Genomic DNA, 17,487 nt, shown 5'->3' on the forward strand with positions numbered 1-17,487 from the left:
TCAGCCCTTTGCTTCAAGTTGCATCGCCAACGATGGCTTGAGATTGTGATGCGGGGTTATCGATTCTTTATCCACGTACGGAGCACCACTAATAGCTGTACCACCTCCTCGGTATCTTCTAAACAATATTGCCTCCGGATTGTCTGGAGTCCGTATCGGACTAGCATCTCTGTCAGGCCCACCGGCCCCACAGATCCTTGGATGCCATCGTTTTCGCGCGTCTTGGCTATTGTGTCCACGGCTGAGTTGATTGCTCCACCACCAACTGACATATCGGGTTGTCGCGAACCAGCTAGGCTGCACGCGTTTGTACATTGCCGTCACCATGAATGCCTGTCTCCCATGTCGAAAAGTAAAGATGAAATGCCGGCAAGGCAGCCAACCGGCTTCTAAATGCGAGCGATGCGCGCGGAAGTCTCTTGACTGCGTGTTTCAACAGCACCGTAGAGGCCGAAAGCCTGGGACAAAGTAAGTGAGACATGGCCTTTCCACCGAGTACCCATGGATTAACGAGATGTGTGTAGGATCTCCAAACGGACCATGCCTGCATTGCCTTCCGCATATGCGGCTGTAAAGAAGACTCCGGACTACAGCGGTGACACTCCATCCATTGCAGAGAGCGTGCCCGCTGAGGAGCCTGGTAACTTGCAGCCGTCAGGTTTGCTCAATCAGGAAGCAATGAGAGGCAAGTTCTCGCTGCGACGAATACTAAGCACTACAGAAGGCGATGCATTAGAGCCTCCTGAAAGATCCTCCCCGAGCCGACCAGAAGACCCAATTGAGATGGGCATACTAAACCTCTCCGTTGCCAAATCCCTCTTCGAAAAGTAAGTGAATTGTTATTTCCAGGGTGGTGCTCTAGGAACTGATGCGAGAGTGTAGTTTTATTGTTGTTCTCAACCCGTACATCAGCCAGCTTGATCCCAGTCTTCATACCTTCTTCTATGTGCGCCAGAAGTCCTCCTTTCTCTTCACAGCAGTTCTGGCAATGTCTGCAAAGACGTTCAACCCTATCGTGTACAATGCACTGTATAATCATGCGCAAGACCTATACACTGAAAGTTTTCGAAATGGCGCCAAGTCGACAGAAATTGTCCAAGCCATCCTCATTCTCACCTACTGGAAGCAGCCGCAAGACACACGAGCGTGGACTTCCTTGGGATATGCCATTCGCATGTGCATGGACATGGGATGGCACAAGTTGACTGCGTACTCCACAGCTAGCCGTGTTGCTATGGACGAGGCAAGGCGACGAGAAGTTCGCAATGTTGAGAGAACGTGGTATGTGTTGTTTGTATATGACCGAAGGTATGTTTTTAATGCCCAGTTGTTACTACGTGGCCAATATTAATATCGCTTCAGTATCAGCCTTCAAACAGGACGACCGTGGATGATTGAGCGAAGCGCATTTATAGAATCAATAGAGGCCTGGTGCGGTGACCCAATCGCTGATCGAAACGATGATTTGCTTGGTGCATTTGTTACTTTGAGACTGATGAGCTCTTCAATATTTTCTCTACATGCTCCCAGCTCTCGACGAAGCGAAAAGGTGCCATTGGAGAATATGGAGGCTCTGCTTTCGCTCAAAAAAGCCAGCATTGAGAGATGGGAAAGCCATTGGGTCCAAAACGTGGAACGAAAGCAGTCGCCAGAAGAAGAGACGTGCCACAAATTCCTGATCCGATTTTATGGCACTCATTTCCGGCTGCAGCTCTTTTCTTTGCCACTACAAGACGTACTGTCCTCAGAATACTCAGATTCATCTCTCCACTTGGACATAATATGGGCCGCATTTACTGGAGCCATGGACATGTTGAAGTTAATATCGCGTCATTCAGGGCAACTGTATTTTGCCCAGGATTCGATACATGTTATGACTGCATATAGCGCGGCTTTCCTTGTCAAGGTATGCTTGTTATCGGTTTGTGTTTCCTGATAATTCGAGATACTAATTGTTGGCTATCGATGCAATTAGCTCCTACTGTCTGCTCCTGACACAATAGTCCAGGAGATAGAGTCCACAACAGTGAATGTCATTCGCGCCGCCGCCCAAGCTTTCTCACACCAAGGGACAGCCCCAGGCACAAGTTGTGAACTGCAAGCAAGATTCCTCAATAATATTGCGATAAAACTTTCTCAGAGAAGAAGGACCGAAAATGCGACGACAGCGGCAAAATTTTCAATTGCAGAGAGGCATACGTCGCTGGCTCAAAATGACGTGGATTCGGCGAGAGCTTCTTTTCTACCTTTAGAAACCAGTCAAATCATGCCTCAGTCTCTTGAACAACCCCTCCCCGAAGTGTTTATATTTCAGCACACCGATCTTGACCCTTTATTCACTGATGATTGTGCATGGGCTGATATATTGTCAAGTGCCGCGTTCAATACTCAAAACGGCGTTCTATTAACTTAATATAATCTACCCACCAACAAGAAACTTTATGCATTGTTGAGGCTATTGGCCAGTTTGCTCCTGGTCGCCATATCTACTAGTATGAGCCCAATAGATCCTATCTATCAATGATGTAGCGGAACTACAGTTGTTTCCGAATGACTGAAAGTGCGAATGCCCTCCCTGATAATTTTCAGCTGGGAAGGGCAATTTGGATCTGGACACGCTATTAACGCATCGGTTGTCATCCAGTCGTTGGGAGATGTGACTCTTTGTTTTGCAGGAAGGAGTGGGATAACGGTGGCTATCTCTTGTCAGCTTCTTGGCGTAAAATTATAAAAGGCATGGGATTGGAAATAGTAATTTACCCAGTGAATATATACTGATACCCTGGTTTGGTGGTAGATAGATCATTTCTCCTTGGAGAGTAAAGTAATCCCCTTCTTTTGCTCCACACATGATTCGTTTGCCTGGGGGACATACGACTTCGATACGAAGATCGTAAAGCTGAAACGAGTCATCCTGGGTACCGGTGTGAACCATTGCTGGAATTCTTCTTGGTGGACAATAATATCCAAAGTACTTCAATGAAATATACAGAGTATTCCGTATAGAGCACGCTCTTAGACTCCCGTGTTATCAACAAGGGTGATGATATGATCTATTTACCGACTGCTTCATAAGTCATGCTTCGCACGGAAGCCTCGTTATCTTGACTAGGTGTCGCGTGTGGAGTAAACGCGTACTAGGGCGGTCAGACCGGCGATTCAAACTAAAGCAGAGGACGCCGGTAACGGTATTCAAAGAATCGGATGGCAGATCTCTAATACTAGCTAATCGATATGAACTGTCGGGTATCCGAGTGGGTTATCAATTCAATTGCCACAAATGCGCACTTGACAAAACCATCAGAGATAGAGGTGTGTGCGGAGTGCAACGCGTCGGAATGATATGGGTAGGTGATAACAGCTATTTCAACAAGGTCAAATCCCCTCAATGCTAGACTAGAATAATGACATCCTTGCTCACAAGGGTGCTCATACTTGCTACCAGGTGATATTACAAGCCACTCTCCCTGCTGCTTACGACTGTTACCGCCGCTCTCAATTTCTCACAGAGAAATTTTAGTGCTCCATGAAGAGTTGCCAATAATACTGGGCGATGTCCACAACTCAATCTTGTTACGATCAGTGCCGCATGTGAGAGAACTCACGACGGCTAAGTGAAATTTTCGCAGGCATCTTAGGATCAGCCCGACGCTCTGTAACGCACCCACGAGTTCCAAGCCGCCGACTGCACACCGTACGGCTCAATGGCACTCGAGAAGGACTTGGAGCGCAGTGTCGAAGTCGACACGCCTCCCAATGGAGAAGTTTCCTGCATTACCTATGAGGCCGATGGCCTTAGGCGGGACCTCAGTTCTCGCCACATCAATATGATTGCTATTGCAGGAATGATTGTATGTCAATACAATGTCCCTTGACAAAACACTACAATAACTAATGCTGGCTGGCATCTAACCGCGCCGAATAGGGTACTGGCCTTTTCTTAGGCTCAGGGCAAGCAATTGCAATTGCAGGCCCAGCTGGGGCACTCTTGGCATATATTGTAATGGGATTTGTCACTGCCGGGGTCTCATATACCACGGGAGAGATTACCGCATTCATGCCCGGAACTGGTGGATTCATCCGACACGCAACCAAGTTCGTGGAACCAGCACTTGGCGCAGCCACAGGTTGGAATTTCTGTAAGTAATTTCTCTATATACCCATCATGTTATAGCGCCTCACGGAGTGTTTTCCATCCCAAATGCTTACGAGGGGCCAGGGTATACCATGGCCATTACTGTACCTGCAGAGATCAGCGCCGCTGCTACAGTAATTCAGTTTTGGAATTCGTCGGTAAACCCCGGTGTTTGGATCACCGTCTTCTTAGTTTTTATCGTCACGCTGAACCTTTGCGGTGTCCGTCTATATGGCGAGGTATGATTTTACATGCAAATTGTTCAAAAGCAAGAAATATTAACAGGAGCCAAGTCCGAAGTTATTTTCGCATCCTTGAAGATCATGCTCATTCTTGGCCTCATCATTGGTGGCTTGGTCATCGATCTAGGAGGAGCACCCAATCATGACCGCTTAGGATTCCGCTATTGGAAACACCCAGGAGCGTTCAACGAGTATATAAAAACCGGAGCGGCAGGACACTTCCTAGCTTTTTGGAAAGTTATGCTTACGGCAGCGTTTAGTTACGGCAATATTCAAGTGGTGGCCATCTCTGGGTCGGAAACCCGTGCACCGAGGAAAATCATCCCAGCAGCGACAAAAAAGACATTTTATAGAGTCTTGTTATTCTACGTCCTTAGCATCTTCATCGTTGGCCTCATTGTGTGAGTTTCTTCTCCAAAAGCAGCTAACTCAAACGATATACTTATATCTGCCGCTAAACAGTCCATACAATGACCCATCTCTTGCCATTTCTACGGGCACTGCTCAGCAATCTCCCTTTGTTATCGCATTCCAGCGATCCGGTGTAAAGGTTGTTCCATCTATTATCAATGCGGTTGTCTGTACATCTGCCATTAGCAGTGGTTCAGCTTGCATCTTTATCGCCTCGCGGACTCTTTATGGCCTGAGTTGTGATGGGCATGCACCCCGAATCTTTCAACGGTGCAATCGGTTTGGAACACCATATTACGCCATTGGGTTGACTTGTCTTTTGCTGCCGCTTGTTTACCTGAACGTTGCCAATAACACGTCGGTGGTATTCGGTTGGTTCGTCAATATTACGACCGTCTCAGGCCTGATCGGCTGGGTAGTCATCGAGGTTACATATCTACGATTCTATGCTGGCCTAAAAAAGCAAGGCTATTCAAGAGATTGTAAGGCCTGCCTGTCGTAATTATTTTACGTGTTTTACGACCCCGGCTAATAAACTGCGCAGCGCTCCCATACAAAAGCCCGCTGCAGCCATATGTCTCGTGGGCAACTGTGTTTGTGGTGAGCCTAGTCATTCTCTTTTCAGGTACGTTGCCCCTAATTTTGGGATTTATGTTGGAACCAAGTCTTACAAACATGCATAGGCTTCGATGTATTCGTCAAGGGGAAATTTACAGCTGCCGGGTTTTTAACTTGTTATCTTAACATTGCAATCTTCATTGGTATGTACGATATGTTACGCTTTAGATTCCTTTTAGCAAACTTCACTAACGTACTAGTGAAGTTCTATATGCTTTCTTCAAGATATTCTTCAAGTCAAAAGTTATCCCCACCTCGGAAATTGACTTTGAGACCGAGTTCTCGTCAATACGGCGAGAAAAAGATGCTGAGGAGGCTACCCAGTAGTCGTTATATCTGTGTTTCAGACATGTAACATTGCTTCCTCGAGCGATTATAATATTCTTTCTCGTTCTATATGCTCGCCTTTATTGGGTGAAAATAACCAGTGTTTTCGTGCTATCGTCGTCTTTTGCCACATCTTTTACCCCCCCCCCCCCCCCCCCCCCCCCCTTGAACCATTCATACTGCCAGCTTCCCTCAGCAATCCTTCAGCTGGACGCTATCACTGCTGCCCCATCTTGTGTTCTCGAGTCATTATCCACTATCTCAATCCACTCCGATTTGAGCTTATAAATGTCTAGCGGCCGAAAGCGCTCGTTCCTTTTATACAGATTGGGTGTTACCCCGCCCTCTACTGAAACCCACATCAGCACCGCAGTGGAGATTCTAGAGGGTCGGAGTTTCTGCACACAGTATTTTCGTGAGAATTTCTGGGCTTGCCACAATCTTCCGTGGAGCCGCCCTTCAGCTAGATAATATGCCATGGGGTTAGTTTTCTTCGTTACCTGTCATTACAACTCCCTCCTCCCCTTCCCTACAATAACATTTCTGATCAGAAGCCCGCAAATACGACTCATGACAACATGACTCTCCCCTCTATCGACCTCACTGCGCCAAATGGCGTCAAATGGAGCCAGCCCACTGGTCTGTTTATTAACAACGACTTTGTTGCGTCGTCAAGCGGCGAGACAATCGCATCGATCGATCCAGCGTAAGGAAACTGACAACACAAGCCGAGGCTTCCACCGAGCTGCGTTAGACTAATGCTATCAAATAGCACTGAAGAAGTTATTGCTAGTGTTCAGGCTGCCAGTGCTGAGGATGTTGACAAAGCTGTTAAAGCTGCAAAAGCGGCATTGAGAGATCCTTCTTGGAAGCAACTGTCGGCCTCTGACCGAGGCCGCCTTATGGCACGTCTTGCCGACCTGATTGAGGCGAAGAAAGAAGTCTTTGCGACAATCGAGGCCTGGGATAATGGTGAGAAAATTTACCACCTCGAGAATTAATGAGAATTGTTTCTTCACACATTGTCTTTGTTTTGATGACAAGTTATTGACATCGTCATCTATTTAGGTAAAACATATCAAGAAGCATTGGATGTTGATCTTGTCGAGGCCGTGGCCGTGATACGGTACTACGCTGGGTGGGCCGACAAACAGTATGGCCAAACGATAAGCACAACACATCAGAAGTTTGCATACACGCTGCGTCAGCCGATCGGAGTCATTGGCCAAATCATTCCATGGAACTATCCGCTTTCAATGGCTACTTGGAAGTTAGGGCCCGCACTGGCTTGCGGCAATACTGTAGTACTCAAAGCCGCAGAGCAGACTCCACTAAGCATCCTTGTGCTTGGAGAGCTTATCAAAGAGGCTGGATTCCCGCCCGGAGTAGTCAATTTCGTCAATGGACTGGGCAAGGATGCCGGATCTGCCCTGGTGAACCATCCGTTGGTGGACAAGATTGCCTTTACAGGGTCAACGGCGACGGCTGCAAGTATCATGGCGACCGCAGCGAAGACTTTGAAGAATATCACTCTCGAAACTGGAGGCAAATCGCCACTTGTTGTATTCAAAGATGCCGATATGGACCAGGCCGTCAAATGGTCTCATTTGGGCATCATGTCCAATCAGGGTCAAATCTGCACGGCTACATCGCGAATTCTGGTCCAGGATGAAGTTTATGACGATTTTGTAAAGAGATTTCTCGAAACTCTGAAGGCCGTCAGCAAAGTGGGCAGTCAATGGGAAAAGGATACATACCAGGGCCCCCAGGTCTCCAAAGCGCAATATGATCGAGTACTGGATTACATTGAAATCGGTAAAACCGAGGGCGCAAAGGTTGCTGCTGGAGGCCACCCTCTTGATATCGAAGGCAAGGGCAAGGGTTTCTTTATTGCCCCAACAGTATTCACCGATGTCACTCCTTCAATGAGAGTCTACAGAGAAGAGATATTTGGGCCTGTTGTTGTTATCTTACGATTCAAAACGGAGGACGAAGCACTCGAGCTGGCAAACAACACAACTTACGGTTTGGGGGCCGCCGTCTTCACAACTGACCTGGAAAGAGCTCATCGCATGGCAGCTGAGATTGAGTCGGGAATGGTGTGGATCAATAGCAGTCAAGACTGTGATCCGCGTGTGCCATTCGGAGGCGTTAAGCAGAGCGGTATCGGCCGAGAACTTGGAGAGGCGGGTCTTGAGGCGTATTCCCAGATCAAAGCTGTGCATGTAAACATGGGAAATCGGTTGTAAAGATATCGGATTCTAGAAAAACGGCCATATATCCTCTCCATGGTACTAGAACAAGAGGCCAATGGCACTATAAACTAAGAAGATAGGAAAAGATGTAATGCAATACCATTTGTGCATGAGCATATAGTACATGTAATTAGACTATATAGGCCACTTCCTCGCATCGTCTCATCAATAGGACGGGTGGCCATGTCTCATATGTAAGCATAAAATTGACTTTAAGCTCCTAATTTACTTGTTATGAGGACCATGACCCCCTGTTGTATCTGAGCTCAATTTTGGGGCTTGTGATTCGGTGCATGCAAATCCTTGGGGCCCATTAACGTTGAAGCAGTCCCAGATAGCCAACAACTCGTCAGAGCCTGCATGAGTAACGTCAAAATCTGTCACTTCGAAGTTGTCACAGCCACCGGCTGCGGCGCTGCATTGGAAATACGCCGCCTCGGTCACTCCAGATTGCACTGTTCCGCTGACGCGCCTCCACGCAACGTCCTCCATCTTGAATAAGGAAGAATCACAGTCCTGGCCGGCAAATCCAGAGTAGTTCTCGCATTGCCAAGCGAAAAATGGCTGCTGCCGTCCGCCAATCAGCTTAACATCTTCAATTGTGATGTTTCGAGCGACACCGTATCCGCCGCCGCCTCCGTTTGGAGGATAGCCTCGCGAGATTCCAGCCCATGTCTTCAGATAGGAAACATGAGCGGTATTTTTGAGTGTGATGTTTTTGGCATAAAAATTCTCCAAATACTCATATTTTCCGTTGTATTGCCCCATAGAGCCGATAGCTATGCCCTGTCCATTCTCGAAATAGCTGTCATAAACAGCAATATTGCTCGAGTTCATCTTCAGGGCGATGGCATCGTCGCCATTGGAGACTATCCATCTCCGAAATGTTATGCTATCAGAAAAGATGGTATCGCAACCATCAGTATTGAGAGTGCTCCACTGGCTTGTCGAAGTGCTGTTGACGTATATGTCATCAAGATCCACGTGCTTGGAGTAGGTGATAGCCATTGTCCACATCTGACTCTGTACAAATCGTAATCTTCTGATGACAGAGTTTGTGAGTGTGCGGAAGTTGATGTTCATTGGCCTGTGAGCCAAATTTCCCTGGCTCTTGGCCCAGTCGTACCAGACTTGGCCGTTGCCATCGAGAGTACCGACGCCCCAGCCATCCCAAATCACATTATTACCTCCAAAGTACCAGACAGTACTCTGGTTTTGGAAGCCAACGGGCATAGATACTGATAGCCAATAATTGATGTCCGTACTCCAGAGCATGCGGCCAAATTGATAGATGACAACGTCCTGAAGATCCAAAGTGGTCATATTTGTCTGAATATTGTACACAGGGCCAGGGAATATGACAAGACTCTTGGAATTGCATTTGTTGTTGAGTGCGTCCATGATAGCTGGAGCATCATCGTCACCATCGGTATTTGGTCGCACATAGCAGAAATGACGACCCTGAGCCGCAGCTTGACTCGCCCAATGAGCCTCGGTTTGGGCAGCATTTGCATCCCTGCTCATAACCTCATGAGGCAATGAAGACAGCGCGAGGGCAGCAGGCACTGCCAGAAGTAGGGATAAGTAGGAAAGCATGGTGTAGACGAGAGTATTCAAAATAAAGGACCATATACAGATACCAGGCTGTAAATATGATAGGGAAAATCTGGCTATGGCTAAGACAGCTTCGTTGCCAGCCACTTAGCATTCAGCCGACAGGGAACAGATATATCTTCATCCACGCCGGGGAGACTGAAATGGCATTTTGGGACAGAGAGTTGCCTCCTATTTGTATGCCTCCTAACTCGCATAACGACACGCATCAATGATAGAGCTACGGGCTTCTGCATTGCAAAACCGCATTTCCTTGCGTCAAGCCCCAAATTTCCCCCCTCTTCTCTTTCATTCAAGCATCTGCCGTGAACCGGTCTGCGCTAAGCTAAGTCATGCAATTATAGCCGCGGACATAGATGAACATCCAAGACAAAAGAAGAAGAGGGTGAGCTGGCTCAAAGTGATCTGAGCATACGAGGGCGAACCAGTAGCGAATCGTGTTACGGATACCCTTGCTAAGAGGTGTGCATCAAGGCCTTTTGGATGCTCGCCCTCGAGAAAGGGTGTGGATCTACCACTTGGCGTCTGATCCTAGTCTCCCTTGCACCTGAAATGCTGGTCATTGTGCTTGCCGATCCAATCGGGAGCTGAGATGACGTCTTGAAAGGCTCGCGACGCCGTGAGGCACTGGACCGTCTCGGATATAATGGAAATCTTATGATCATCGGCCGAGTATTCCCCCCGCAAGGGATGGTTATGACTTTGAAGGACTTGACGGCTATGAAAGCTCTACAGTACGAATACTACCTAATGCAAGCGTTGCCGCTAGCCTTTCTCAAGAATGCCCCAAGTTTCGCTCCCCACCACTTCGGGAATATGAATGGCACGAGACTCAGTACGGGTAGACGAAGAAACCCTGCGAACAATGAAGAAACGATACATCACCTACTTCGTATCGCCTATTTGATGGGTATGGTGGAACATATCCGGATCATCGGCTTCTGGATCCCACAGTATCAACGGCATGTTTCCTGGACCAAGTTACAGTGTATGCCACACAACACCAGCAATATTACTTCAAATATGCCGCAGTTTATAAGTATCCCTTTGGGAAGAGCTAGAACTCTAGAAAAGCAAGACAACAGGTCAGTCGGCTACAGGTGGGGTAAAAGATGTGCAACTTTGGATCCACAACAGCGTCACACATACTCGTACTAATACCACGAAATTAATGTGCAATTGGTTGTTGGTTTTGTTCCTGTTGGGTTATATTTGGAAGGCGTTCTGGCCAATACTCGAGACATCCGGGCCGAGACATGCTCGTGTTCTTAATATTAGCAATCTTAATTGATTGAAAGTACGCTCGTGCAGAATTAAGTCGAATATCCATCTCGTCCATCTCCTGACCAAGAGACACAGTGCCTAAGCCCACAGGCCGTTGAGGGATCCTTCATTTACGCAAACATATGGAAATATAAGGAGAGCCTTTTCAACTTGAACCAAACAAGATGCTCATTCCCGCTGGGTGCAGTGTTTGAGCGCATCTCAATAATACAAATGGCGTCGTGGCTGCTAGAAGATTGGCCGCTCACAGGGATAAAACAAATTCTATGACGTTCTCGCTCCTGTGATTTTAGAGTTATTCTGGTGCCTGGCAGTCATACCCGTCGGCATTAACCGACTGCAATCTGCCTAACATCAAGTTCACGTGTAGAAATAGAAATGTGACAAGCCATCTATTATGATAACGGCTACCTGCCTATTCCATAGCTATGCCAAATGTCTGGCCTTGAATTTTGGTGTCCATGACCTGGGCACATGATAGACCATTGGTCATCACTGTAACACGAACGATTCACATACTGCCAGGTTCAGGTTCACTAGATATGGAAATAGAGTAAAGATCAGCGTGCGGGGGTGGAACTGCAACCATACGACGCCGTACTCCATGTCTGTGAAATCCTGAAATAGAGAACAACGAAGATTACTTCATTTTTCTAAATTTGGCAGAGTATGTGAGGAGAATGATGTAGGTAGATTAGTGAGCTGTGTGTAAGACATATCACAAAACTTGGCCGTTAAATGGCTTATTCCTTGTCCTACGCTTGGAAACCCCCCCCCCCCCCCCCTGCATTTCCAGCTTTGCTGCAGTACAACTGCGTTGAACGAGAAAGTCATGAGCTAGCTGCCTCAAAATACCATCTCCCTCCCTATATAATGTGGGGCAGCGCGACATTCTGAGTACATTGAGATTAAAGCTGAATCAAAGCAAATGAGCATGATTCACCTCGATAGTCGTGACTCAAACGTAAGCAAAACAGTGAAATTTCTGTCTCGACTCTGATTTGCCGATACTTGGTGCAGCTGACCTTTACTGTACTGAATGAGAGTAGGGCAGCTCCAACGCGGGCTGGATTAAAAAGTCTCAAGTGAAAAGATGGGGTTATCCGCCTCATGTATTATACACCGTCGTAACCTCGGTGTGGGCACAAGATTTCATCTGAGCTAAGGATAGCTTTGTCTAAATAAGTAAATCCTCAAAAAAGGGAGAGAAAAAAAAAAGACACTCACATCCAAAGACTGAGCGAGGAAAAAACGCCTTCCAATGACAAGCATGTGTACCCCACCCGTATCATAGGTATAGAGGCCAGCAAATTGGAGTTAAAAAAAATTCCGAGTATCGGCAGAGAGGATTTTCATACACTTGGAAATTCAGCAACGGTTCGTAACCTACAATGAGAGCCAGTCCAAAATAATACTTAGTGTATTATACGACTTTGATAAGGCTATCGCCATTCGTTCCTTCTTTTCAGCGATACTGTCAACGGGGTCGAGATGACTTCAGTCACGACTGCTATCGAGCTACCTACAAGCACGGCTCCAAGTCCAGCATGGAGTTTGCGCAATACCAGCCCTAGCAAACCCCAGCCATCCAAGACTTCTACCGTTGCCGATCAAGTCCTCGAAGCCTCGCGAGAGGCTGATTTGACGGCCCCTGAAGGCGGCTACGGCTGGGTGATTGTAGCCAGTGGCTTTGTCCTACTTTGGTGGTCCCTTGGCACAACATATGCTTGGGGTGTGATGCAGACCGCCTTGGTCGCTGATGGCTTGGCTGATCCCGCCGTGCTCTCCTTCGTCGGGTCGCTGCAGGCGGCGCTGATATCGGCTCTAGCAATTGCTAACTCCATGCTTGTGCGGAAGACGGGAGTTCGTGCTGCAGCAATGCTAGGTGCAGCATGCATGGGTGGAAGCGAGATTCTCAGCAGCTTCACGGTCAAAAATGTTGGGGCGCTGTTTTTCACATCTGGGGTGGTGATGGGGATAGGTGTCAGGTAAGAGAGAACACAAAGAAATAACGCCGACCTTTTCTCTTTTACTTTTACTGCCAATGCAAGTTGTAGAAGTGAGGGAAATGATTATTGACCGTGAGAGCATTGATAGTCTTTGTTTCGCTGTAGGCCACTTCCAGCTTCCACCACATTTACATGCATGCTTCGTGCAATGCATTAAACACAGAGCATTACACAGCTAACCTTGAATACGAGCTAGGTCATCTCTACGGTTCCATCACAATATTTTAGCACCAAACGGGGACTGGCCAATGGCTTCATGTTCGCTGGAAGCGGTTTCGGAGGCGCGGCAATCAGCTTTGCGTTGGACTCGTTGATCCAAAGGCTTGGTGTTGCATGGGCATATCGCATCCTAGGCCTCATGACACTTTCAACGGGCCTCCCGGCTGCGTGGCTTATGAAAGAGAGGATCCCAGTTGAGAGACGGGAGTTTATCGAGTGGTGAGTCAAGAATTAGTAGAATGAAGCATGCGGACAGCCGCGCAGCTTAGGATCCTTTTGACTGATTGACACGGATTTCATTTCCCTCTCGTTTAGGAAATTATTTAAATCTCCCACGTTCGTGCTTGTATTTATAGGAAGTGCCATAGGGACCTTCCCTCTGTTTGTTCCACCATTTTTTATTCCCCTATACACGAGATCCCTAGGCTTCTCTACCGACGTTGGCGCTGGCTTGGTTGCTGGTTTTAGTCTATCTTCCGCAGCTGGCCGTATTTTATCTGGTTTTGCATCCGATAAAATCGGTTCCATCAACACCGTACTCGCGTCTCTGATCTTGACTGCTGTCACTATGCTGGCAATTTGGCCAACATCCACGGCGCTGGCGCCACTGATCGTCTTCGTCGTTGTCAACGGTGCTGCTAATGGAGCTTTCTTCTCCACAATGCCGACAGCGATCAGTAAGGTGTTTGGAAGTGCCAGAGTGGCTGTCGCCATGAGCATGGTGGTGACTGGTTGGGTTGGCGGTTACCTTATGGTAAGTTATCCAAACGAACATTCTCACACCTAATATATATCCAAAAACTATGGGTGACATCTGACAAAACCCATTTTTTCTACAGGGGGCTCCAATTGCAGGCTACATCTTGGAGGGCTTCGGTGGTGTTGACGGCGGGTTGCATGCATACCGACCCGCCATGTTCTATGCCGGCGCACTTGCGCTTGCATCTGGATTCTTCATCTTGGGCGCCCGGTTTTGTATTAACAGGTCTCCCGTGGCTGTTGTGTAGATTGTGAAATACAGATTCTGCGAGATCTTTGACATAAATCACTTCCGGGCAAAAAGGTAAAGACTAGAAAATAGAATAGAGAGATCCAGGTACAGTTTTGGCGATTTTCTGTTTACTTTAGTTACTTTACCAATACATATAATAGTACAAACACCATCTGGTAAGCTCAAAAACAGATACACTCTAAAAATTTATAGATGCTTCGTCCTTTCTTCTGCCTCTGCGATCCATTGTCTGACCTTGGCTTCATCTCGCGGCTTCATGCCAACTTTGAATGGTTTTGGATCAGTGGTTAATGAAGTGGGCGTGCCATTGCAATCAATAGGGTGGATAACTGGGGCTTGCGTGGAATCTTTCGTCGCGGTTATCTGGAAGCTCGTGATGAGTCGAATATATGCCGTATATAACTCTCGGTTGGCAAGATGAGAACCGGCGCACATTCGAGAGCCGGCGCCATAGGCGTAATGAGGTGTACCAGTCTCTTTATCCTCCAGAAATCGCTCAGGGATGAATTGATCTGGGAGTTTAAACCGAGATTCATCATAGTCGGCTGCATAGGCGTTCTGGGTAAATTGTCAGCACAGGGAAAATCGATTTGAAGATGCCACAATGGCCTCGGTATTACTGACCATGAAGAAAGTTGTTCCAGCGGGTATAATAGAGCCCTCATAGGGGATGTCTTTGATGTTCATGCGAGGGAGACAAATTGGAATGACGGTCCAAAAACGAAGAGTTTCCTTGACTAGAGCGGTGATGTAGGGTACCTTTTCTTCAACAAGACATTTTTCCCAAGCATCTCCATCGGGATAGACTTCTTGGATAGCTTCGAGGGCTTTGGCCTGAATACTCTGACCATGTTCAGTAGAAAGATACGCCATGCCCATGATGATGTTACCAGGCACAGTATCTAAACCAGCAGATACCATTGTCAGGCATATGGACTTGAGTTCAGCTAGAATATAACATCATAATTTAGTACACAATAAAGTTTTTCGGTAGATGACACAAAGTCGATTGGGGCGGATGATGCTGACCTTCGTTGAGTTTTGCCTCTGGATCCTTGAGGATATTTCCCGTAATACATGGTTTATCTGTGCCATTCGCAATTCTCTCCTTCAAATCATTAAGCATGTCGGTTAAGTATTTATCTCGTCGCAGACGATATTCTTCTGCCTTGGTGTTGGTTTTGCTAAACATGCGCATCAGTGGTATATAATCTTGCCAGTTGTTGCTTGTTGATCGGAAATTGGAGATTTCGCGCTCAACATGTGTAATTTCCGTTAAAAGCTCGTTGGTGATGTTGCCATCGATGCGAAATCCGTAGTTTAAGGTCAGTGACGTGTTGAGCGCAAACCGTGCCATATATGGACTGGGATCCACATCATGTGAGCCTCTCATACAGTCATTGAGCAGTTCTTTGATGCTCATAGTTGATTCAAGGTCAAGGATTGGCATGTAGGACTGGACCGCAGGGCGGTTCAATGCCGTTGCGGCTGCTTTGCGGCGTCGCTTGCAAGATTCATCCCAGGGAGAAGTACCGATTGTAAACCCTTGCGATGAGGAGACAACCGAGTGAAAAGTGTGAAAGGTCGGGCGAGAAATGAGAGACGACTGATGAGTGATCCAAAAATGCTTCACTGCTTCATAAGAATTGACAAAGACAATCCGCTGGGAACCGAGTCAGCACTTTATTCCCTCTGTTTATAATGTAGAATAGAAATGAACATACTCTATTTCCAAGGCGAGCTTGAAAAACAGGCCCGTATTTCAATGCCCAATTCTTCGCAACCCGAGCGTGATCCACGCCCAGCTGGAGTAGGTTGCCAAAGAGGGGAATGCCAGGAATTTCAGGGATACCTTTGACTTTCGGTGTATCCGTTGCATTGAGTACTTTGAGCACAACAAAAACGGCGGCGATAATTGCTATCCCCAATATTTGAAACGCCATGGTAGGCAACAGAATGCTTTTGCTCAACAACCGAGCGATGATGAATGCCCCAGTAGCCTCTTTAGTATCCCTTGACCTCCCACAATATCATCCAATATTCGGATTCTGTTTAAGACTCGCAAGGGCTCTGTTCAATCCATTTTTTTAAAAAAAGAAAAAAGGTCAGACGAAAGAATGCTACTTATATGTCTCCAGTAGCCGAAAGTTCAGGGAGCATCGGAGTTATGAATCGCATTTGTTATAATATGAGACGCAAATACGCTTCTCGTAACTGGCTCGTCATAACGAGAGGGGGGGATTAGGTGAGGCGGATAATGCGGGGAAGAGGGTCGTTGCCTTTGGGGAAACCATGGAGAATCTCTCAGCGATCAAGCAAGATGAATCCGAATCCGAATCCGAATCCGAATCCGGCTTAACGGGTGTCCACTGTCATAAAGATGGAAAGCCTGTAGGTATTTATTTCACATGAGAGGCATCACGCATTCGCTCTAGACAATGATTCGAAACAACATGACGCTATTATTTTCCTTCAGTTTGACCAATTTGACCGAGGCAATCCTCAACTTTCCAATGAGGGGTTGAACATCATTCTTTCATTCTACTCCGTAGATCCAACATAGCCTGAAAGCATATACTAAAACGATGCAAATGATAGGAAGAATAAATAAGCATCCTATGTAGTATCTCTAAAGGCAACTTGCATGTTAAAGTAATATGAAGATACACCAACGATTAAATAACGCCAGTCAATTACTTACATGCATGCTTTCTGTATGACTATGTAGGGTAATATGGGTGCTAACGCTACCAAGACGATATTCCCACTACAAGATACGAAGGTGATATGTGCTTGCTTGCATGAAAATTTGGTAAAATATATTTGTTGGGCAACGGAAGTAGCCGCTTTCTCTACGAGTATATATTGTAGAAGTACGGACACATCATGAGCAGTTTCATACTGGAGTTAGTGACATCTATGTATTGGCCTTGCATAAGCGATACTTGTTATTTATACTCACTATCGATGATGCACCTGTATCGCCTTACCATTACCCCTATTTTAATGAATTCTCTTACCGAAGAAGCCCATTGGTTGGGGTTTCGGCCATTTCTGATGAGCCTCATCCATTAAGTCAACCAACTCGTGCGGGTGCCAACGGGCTAACTGATCAAACGCCGTTGTCGAATTGTATTTTGCTCCAGGATCGGCGATCTTTCCTTTACACAGCCTCCGCATGACTTCCATCCGCCCAACATACGCAAGATCTTTGAGATGGGTGGCATCATCGCAAGCAACATCATCACTAGCTACCTCTTCCGGTGAGATGTCAAAATGACCTAAGAGAAGGTGACCCATCATCTTCACGTAACCTTTAACTTTCCCATGTTTTAAATGCGCTTCCCTAGTCACTATATGC

The 17,487-nt window shown here is 46.9% G+C and overlaps 7 protein-coding genes across 7 annotated transcripts; 4 read left to right on the forward strand and 3 right to left on the reverse strand.

Annotated features, from left to right (window-relative positions):
• Nucleotides 1-325: 325 nt before the first annotated feature.
• Nucleotides 326-2,015, forward strand: TRIVIDRAFT_204757 (uncharacterized protein; the record flags this gene model as incomplete). The annotated part of the gene is made up of 5 exons (XM_014097354.1): nucleotides 326-468; nucleotides 525-827; nucleotides 883-1,308; nucleotides 1,363-1,906; nucleotides 2,004-2,015. 5 exons carry the CDS (start codon nucleotides 326-328, stop codon nucleotides 2,013-2,015), a joined length of 1,428 nt encoding a protein of 475 aa, XP_013952829.1.
• Nucleotides 2,016-2,517: 502 nt separating this feature from the next.
• TRIVIDRAFT_158409 (uncharacterized protein) lies at nucleotides 2,518-2,935 on the reverse strand (the record flags this gene model as incomplete). Its single annotated transcript, XM_014097355.1, has 2 exons — nucleotides 2,518-2,696; nucleotides 2,761-2,935. The coding sequence occupies 2 exons, from the start codon at nucleotides 2,933-2,935 to the stop codon at nucleotides 2,518-2,520; spliced, it is 354 nt and encodes a 117-aa protein (XP_013952830.1).
• Nucleotides 2,936-3,704: 769 nt separating this feature from the next.
• TRIVIDRAFT_50896 (uncharacterized protein) lies at nucleotides 3,705-5,733 on the forward strand (the record flags this gene model as incomplete). The annotated part of the gene is made up of 8 exons (XM_014097356.1): nucleotides 3,705-3,851; nucleotides 3,926-4,139; nucleotides 4,220-4,374; nucleotides 4,429-4,778; nucleotides 4,840-5,270; nucleotides 5,333-5,413; nucleotides 5,472-5,549; nucleotides 5,612-5,733. 8 exons carry the CDS (start codon nucleotides 3,705-3,707, stop codon nucleotides 5,731-5,733), a joined length of 1,578 nt encoding a protein of 525 aa, XP_013952831.1.
• A 452-nt stretch (nucleotides 5,734-6,185) lies between these two features.
• TRIVIDRAFT_83576 (uncharacterized protein) lies at nucleotides 6,186-8,064 on the forward strand (the record flags this gene model as incomplete). The annotated part of the gene is made up of 3 exons (XM_014097357.1): nucleotides 6,186-6,439; nucleotides 6,506-6,705; nucleotides 6,802-8,064. 3 exons carry the CDS (start codon nucleotides 6,312-6,314, stop codon nucleotides 7,980-7,982), a joined length of 1,509 nt encoding a protein of 502 aa, XP_013952832.1.
• Nucleotides 8,065-8,276: 212 nt separating this feature from the next.
• TRIVIDRAFT_127900 (glycoside hydrolase family 28 protein) lies at nucleotides 8,277-9,455 on the reverse strand (the record flags this gene model as incomplete). The annotated part of the gene is made up of 2 exons (XM_014097358.1): nucleotides 8,277-8,927; nucleotides 8,973-9,455. Coding segments are annotated over 2 exons (1,134 nt in total), but the record flags the coding sequence as incomplete, so codon positions are not given.
• A 2,922-nt stretch (nucleotides 9,456-12,377) lies between these two features.
• TRIVIDRAFT_51049 (uncharacterized protein) lies at nucleotides 12,378-14,121 on the forward strand (the record flags this gene model as incomplete). The annotated part of the gene is made up of 5 exons (XM_014097359.1): nucleotides 12,378-12,874; nucleotides 12,984-12,996; nucleotides 13,092-13,333; nucleotides 13,430-13,868; nucleotides 13,954-14,121. 5 exons carry the CDS (start codon nucleotides 12,378-12,380, stop codon nucleotides 14,119-14,121), a joined length of 1,359 nt encoding a protein of 452 aa, XP_013952834.1.
• Nucleotides 14,122-14,312: 191 nt separating this feature from the next.
• TRIVIDRAFT_50949 (uncharacterized protein) lies at nucleotides 14,313-16,069 on the reverse strand (the record flags this gene model as incomplete). Its single annotated transcript, XM_014097360.1, has 4 exons — nucleotides 14,313-14,684; nucleotides 14,751-15,073; nucleotides 15,156-15,789; nucleotides 15,851-16,069. The coding sequence occupies 4 exons, from the start codon at nucleotides 16,067-16,069 to the stop codon at nucleotides 14,313-14,315; spliced, it is 1,548 nt and encodes a 515-aa protein (XP_013952835.1).
• Nucleotides 16,070-17,487: the final 1,418 nt, after the last annotated feature.

Source organism: Trichoderma virens (genome assembly GCF_000170995.1).
Source record: "Trichoderma virens Gv29-8 chromosome Unknown TRIVIscaffold_86, whole genome shotgun sequence".
NCBI lineage: Eukaryota > Fungi > Ascomycota > Sordariomycetes > Hypocreales > Hypocreaceae > Trichoderma > Trichoderma virens.